General features: G+C 72.1%; 1 protein-coding gene across 1 annotated transcript; it reads right to left on the bottom strand.

Moving 5' to 3' along the window:
• Positions 1–3,155: 3,155 nt before the first annotated feature.
• On the bottom strand, positions 3,156–5,646 carry H696_03420 (hypothetical protein; the record flags this gene model as incomplete). The annotated part of the gene is made up of 3 exons (XM_009497286.1): positions 3,156–4,839; positions 5,002–5,366; positions 5,517–5,646. 3 exons carry the CDS (start codon positions 5,644–5,646, stop codon positions 3,631–3,633), a joined length of 1,704 nt encoding a protein of 567 aa, XP_009495561.1. The 3' UTR covers positions 3,156–3,630.
• Positions 5,647–5,762: the final 116 nt, after the last annotated feature.

Here is a 5,762-nt window from a genome sequence, read left to right as displayed (position 1 = left end):
CCGGGATAATGCCCCGCCCGGTGGGGCCCGGTGGCCGGGGCCTCGGCAGCCTCGGGCCGCCGGCCGCACGCGCGCGCGTGTCCATGCATCTCCCCCGCCCCCCCCCCCCTCGGTCCACCGAGGTGAGGCTGTTTCGCGACCGGCGGTCGCCCCCCGACTGGCCGGGGATGCGCGGCCGATGCATGTATGGGGCTGGCCGGGGTGTTGTGGTGGCTCTCTCGGGCCACCGGGGCCGGCGGATGGGGGACTGGCATCCATCGCGATGCCCCCCCCCCCCCCCTGCCCGCCGGCCGACCGAGTCCGGGAATAGGTGTATCCCGAGCATGCTGGTTTTTATCTTTGCCCGGGGAGGGGGGGGCTGCCGCTTGTGCTGGCCCCCCTCTCTGCCCCGCACCACTGCCCCGCACCACCGTCCGGCGCGCGCGCGCGCGGACCCGGGCGCCGGCGACGCCCTCCTGCCTAGAGGCCCCCTCTGACCGGGCGCCGGCTGTCCGCGTTCCCACCGCTCGACGCCGCGCGGCCGGAGGGCTCTCGGTGTCACCGGCGGCCGGAACAACTCGCCCTGTGGAGTCACACATCCGCGATCGCGCGAGCCGGGGGGGGGGGGGGGAGGGTTCCTCCCCCCGCGAAGCCCAGCACCCCGCGGGCGCCCAGCACACACCCACCCGCCCACACACGCACGTACGCGCGCACACCCATCCTCGGCGGGCCGGCCGGGCCCGATCGCGCCCAGCCCGGGCGCTGCGATCTGGGGAGCGCCTTTTTTGTATATTCCTGGAGGGGGGGGGGGGATTAGCGGTCCACCTGGTGGTGGGGCCCGCATGAGGGGCCTCCTTTCGCGAGGCACACACCGCTGGGCCCCCGATGGGCGGCCCCTCGGACCCTCGGTTTTCCCGGGCCCGTCCGGGCGTTCTCCGTCCGCCGGGCACTGGCGGGGGGGGGGGGGGGGGGCCAGACGGCACGCGTAAATGCCGGCCGGATTGGCAGCTCGGGCGGGCCTCCCCCCGCCCTCCCGGGCCCCCGAAGAACAGACAGGCAGCGTCAGGCCCGGGGCGGGAGGGCGCGCTTCGGGGCCAGTGAAATGGCCGAGTATGTGCGTGCTTCGCACACGCGCGCGCCCTGAATATCAGTGACATCAGATCCCCCATGCCCAGCCCCTTTGCCTCCTCTTCCCCTTGTTTCGTTCTGGCTGTCCTGCGTGCGCGCGCGTTCGCGCGCGCGCGCGAGAGAGAGAGAGAGAGAGAGAGAGAGAGACGTGTGCCAGGCCAGCCGGTAGGTCTGGCTCGGGTCCAAATGCGGACGCTCGAAAGGGCTGTGAGACTCTGACCGCGCCGGCGCAACCCCCCCCCCCCCCACCCTCTCCCCGTCCGATAGTCCGAGCGGAGTGGGGACGGCGCCCCCGGCTCCGGGCCGCCAGGGGGGAGGTGGAGGGCACACATGCCCGGGAGTGCGCGCCGGGCGCCCTCGCGCGCGGGCGCCGGGCCCGGTCCACCGGTGTCCGAGCGAGGCCCAGGTCGGGCCGACCCGCCTGCCCGCCGGCCCGACGGCGACACGGGGCCAGACGGCCAGGCCAAAGCCATCTTTCGGGGGGAGGGGGGGGGGGTGTTGTGCTCGACCGGGCATTTGTTCTCCGGGGCGCGGGGCGGCGATATGCCGCGCGCGCACGCTCTCCCCCCGAGCGGCAAAGGCACATGTCTGTGGGAGCGCCGGGCCCGCGGGGGCCGGCCGTGCGAGGAACGCACCGACACATCGCGCGCACACCGCACACTTCCAGAGGACCAGGCACAGGAATTCCCGGCCCGGATGGGGATGGGAATGCCCCCTGCCTGCCTGCCGCCGTCCCCCCCGCCCTCCTCGTCTGTTGGCCAGGTGGCCCTCCTCTGAGGCCTGTGGCCCCCGAGGGCAGGTTGTGTCCCGCCCCCTTCCCTCCCTCCCGCCCCCGGTGGCCGCGGCGATTTTCTGCGGCACGCGGGGGCGGCGGCCAAGCCACGCAATGCCCAAGCGGCGACTTCGGACGGGTGTGTGGCCTCGTCCGCTCGCCGCCGGGCGTATTCGCCCTTGCCCGCTTGTGGGGGGTCTCTCTCTCTCTCTCTCTCTCTCGCCCCGTCCTCGCCCCGATGGGCGGGGGCCGTTAACAGCTCTCCCCCATCTCCATGGAGCGAGCGAAAGTGCCTGCGCCGAGAGGGCATGGCCGGGCGGGGTGTGGACGCGCATGCGCCCGACCATCCCCCCCCCCCCCCGCGCATCCTCACGCACGCCCCCCGCGCGCCAATGGCCTCCCCCGGGACAGGTGTTGACTGGCGCGCCGCGCATCGGCGGGGGGCCACGCACCGTTTCGAGCGTCGGCGCGCGTCCCCCCACCCCCATGCGGCCTCCTCACTGTCCAGCGAGAGCTCCGGGGCGTGCCCGTGTCTGCGAATATCTATTTCCCGGGAGCCGAAGCCGGGGGCGGGCCGGTCGGAGAACGCCCGCGACCGCTGGCCCTCTGTCTATCGGCCCCCCCCCGCCCCCGGGCCGGCGCGAGGCGCCCGCAAACAAAAAAGGGGGCTGCCTACTCTCGAGCGTCAGCTCGTTCGCTGGCAGGTCGGGGACGGGGGATGTTCCGTCCACGCGTGTGCCCCCCCCCCCCCGCCGCCGCCGCCGCCGCCGCCGCCGCCGCCGCCGCCGCCGCCGCCCCTCGCCGCCCCCCGCCGCCGGCTTCGCCCCTCTGTCGCCCCGGGGCATCGGCCGCCCCGCGGGACCCCGCAACCTCCCCCGCGGGGCGGTATCGGCCGGAGGACGCATCCACACGCACTCACACGCACCCATCGGTGGCGAGAGGCCGCATGCCCGTTACCCACGCCTCTGGCATCTGCCACTCCAGAATGCGCGCGGCCCTTTCCTCCAGCTCCCGGCCCCGCGTTCCAGCACGAGACGGGAGGGCGCGGCAAGCCCGGACACGGCCCCGGTCAAGCGGAGCGTAGGACACCATCCCCCCCCCGATCCGGGCCCGGTTGGGCGGCGTTCCGCCAGGACAAAAAAAGGAAGGGACGCCCCCACCCGCGGCCACGTTCGCGATCCCCCCCCCCCCCACCGATCCGGGCCACCAGCCCGCCGCCTGCCCCCCTCCCCGTGTGGATCCCCCGCCGCTGCTCACGCTTGTCAGTCCGGCCCACTCGTCTATGCAATCTGTATTGGGCTTCCCCCTGCTCTCCCAGGGGGCCCTGGTGGTCTCCCTCTGCGCCTTTCCCCTTCCGCCAGGAGTGGGGATGTGTGTGTGTATGTGTATGTGGGCTTGGGTATGGTCAACCTGATGGCGGGAGGGGCAAGACCGAGCAACCTCAGAGAGACGGCGGGAGAGGGGGGGGGGGATGGGAGGAAAATGCAAGAGGCCGGGGCCGGGGCAGCACAGAGGGACAGTCGAGGGAGTCCAGCAGACGGCAGGGGCAGCGGCAGCACATATATGGGGCCTGGGCACTCTCGCCCACCGCCATGCCTCCTCGCTCCCTCTTCGCCGGCCGCCCCCGGGGGACCCGCGGCCCTCCTCATCCCCGTGGATGCGCGCGGGACGGACCATGCGCGCGTGTGCGCGCGAATGCCAAGGGAGAGCACCATGTGGCACCCGACCCGCGCCGCATGCGCGCCTCATATCTACTTGGCCAGGCGGTGGCGAGCGGCCTTGCGCTGGGCCCGGCTGGCCGGCTGCGGGGCAGCCACCGGCAGGGCACCCCCCTTGGAGATGGTGCCACGCGCGCCGAGGAAGACCGTGCGCTTGGCCGTGGCCTCCGGCTCGGTGGCGGTGGTGGTCTCTAGCGGCCGCAGGCCGCGCGGGGCGGCCGGCGACGGCGAGGCCGGCTTCAGGCCCATGGCCTCGGCATCCTCACCGACGGTGGTCGGCGGCTGGCGGTTGTTGAAGGGCAGCACCACATTGCGCGAGGTGTTGATGCGGATCTTCTGCCCGGTGGGCGGGTTGCTCGGGCCCGGGAGGGCCTTCCGGCGGCTAGACAGAATGGACCGCGGCCCGGGGGAGGCCGGCTCCTCCTGCGGAGCCGGCGCGGCCACCGGGGTCTTGGCCTTGGCCTTGGCCGACTTCTTCTCCGGGGCAGCGGGGCTGCTGGTGGCGGTGGTGTCGGCAGCGCCGGCCGCCGGGGACCCCCCGTCCTCGGAGACGCGGGCGCGCTTGGCCGGCGACTCGGTGGCAGCCTCCTCCGCCTCGCCGGCCGCATGCTCGGCCAGGCGAAGCAGGCGCTTCTGCTCGCGGTCGGACAGGGTCGACAGATCCACCCCCAGGGTCTGGCTCAAGGTCCCGGTCAGCAAATCACTGAGAGCCGCCTGCTCGGCCGGGGTGGCCGGGCGCCGGCGCGGCACCGGCCGCAGGCTCACCCGCTCCAGGGCCCCGATGCGGAAGGAGGCGGAGCGCTGCTTGCGGCGCTTGCTGGCCGGGCGCTGCGGCAACGGCAGCCGGCTGCCCAGCAGCTGCGGCGTCGGCAGGCGCTCGCCCTCGGCCAGGCGCTCGCACAGCGGCTTCAGCAGCTCATACAGATCGTACACATGCCGGCGGTTGGACACGCGCGAGGTTTCCGCCGCGGCCTCCATGAACAGAGCATCCAGCAGGGCCCGGAGACCGGCCTCGGTGGTCACGCGACGATCCGCGCCGCCGGTCTGCCCGCGCAGGGTCGACTCGGCGCCGGTGGTGTCGATCTGCTCGTCGGCCGCCAGGAACTCGCGGCTCGCGCGGGCCTGCTCGAAGAGCCGCAGGAACACCTGCATGCGCAGGTGCGTGAACACGCCACTGTCATCCACCCGGCAGATGGCCTTCAGGAAGGGGTCCATCAGACGCAGGATGTCTTGGGTGTCGAGCTGCGCCGGGGGCCCCGGATGATGTGTCAGCGGATGGCGCACATCCTTGCGGCAGAGAGCAAGGCACACCTGGCCAAGGCCGAGAGGAAGGGAGAAGCAAAAGAAGGAAAAGCGAGAGGCCGAGAGGGGCGCGGCAGCAAAAAAAAAAAGGGCCCGACGTACCTGCTCCCCGGCGAGGACCACCTCGAGCTCGTCGGCCCACACGTCCAGCAGGTGGAAGCGCACGCTGTTCGGCATGCGCCCATTGAGCAGGACCACATTCTGCAGGGTGGTGCCATGGGCGACAACCTCAGCCTCCGGCCAGCCAGCCCCGTGCAGGGACTTGAGCGACGCGCGCACCATCTTACGAATGAGCGCCAGGAACTTATCCAGCCGGTACTTGTCGAGGGTGTGCCACTCCCGGGCGATGGTCTGCCAGAAGGCCACGATGAAGCGCTCCCGCAGAGGAGCCGGCACGACGGGGACCAGGTCGGCGATGCTATCGCCCAGGAGGTGCTGCACCGGCGGCATGTCGGCCATCCACATAGCTGTGTGCACGTGTGCACGTGCGCATGTGTGTGTCGGGTGGGGAGGGGGGAGGGGGACGGGGGTCAGAGGAATACAAGGACCGGCAGGGCAACAGGGCTAATGGTGTGGCACAGGGGCAGCAAGTGGGAAAAGGCGAACATAAGGCGCACAATAGTAAAGGGCCTTCCACAGCTTGAGAAGCTGGAGATCCGTGGTGGTGGGCTCCATTTTCCCGAGGAAGGTATGCAGATCAGCGACGCCCTTGTCACGAATCTCCTTCTCTGTGGCCAGAGGGCACATGGCAAAGGATGGCGCGAAGGTTAGCCACCAGCAGGGAACAAAGCAGCTCGAAGTGCGGTGGGAAGAGGGTGCATATATATATGTGTGTGTGTGGGCGTGCGCATGGGGCGGAGGAG

The sequence above is a fragment of the Fonticula alba genome (assembly GCF_000388065.1).
Source record: "Fonticula alba strain ATCC 38817 unplaced genomic scaffold supercont2.5, whole genome shotgun sequence".
Classification (NCBI taxonomy): Eukaryota; order Rotosphaerida; family Fonticulaceae; genus Fonticula; species Fonticula alba.
The sequence above is the reverse complement of the archived record's forward strand: the minus strand, read 5'-3'. Positions and strand labels throughout refer to the sequence as shown.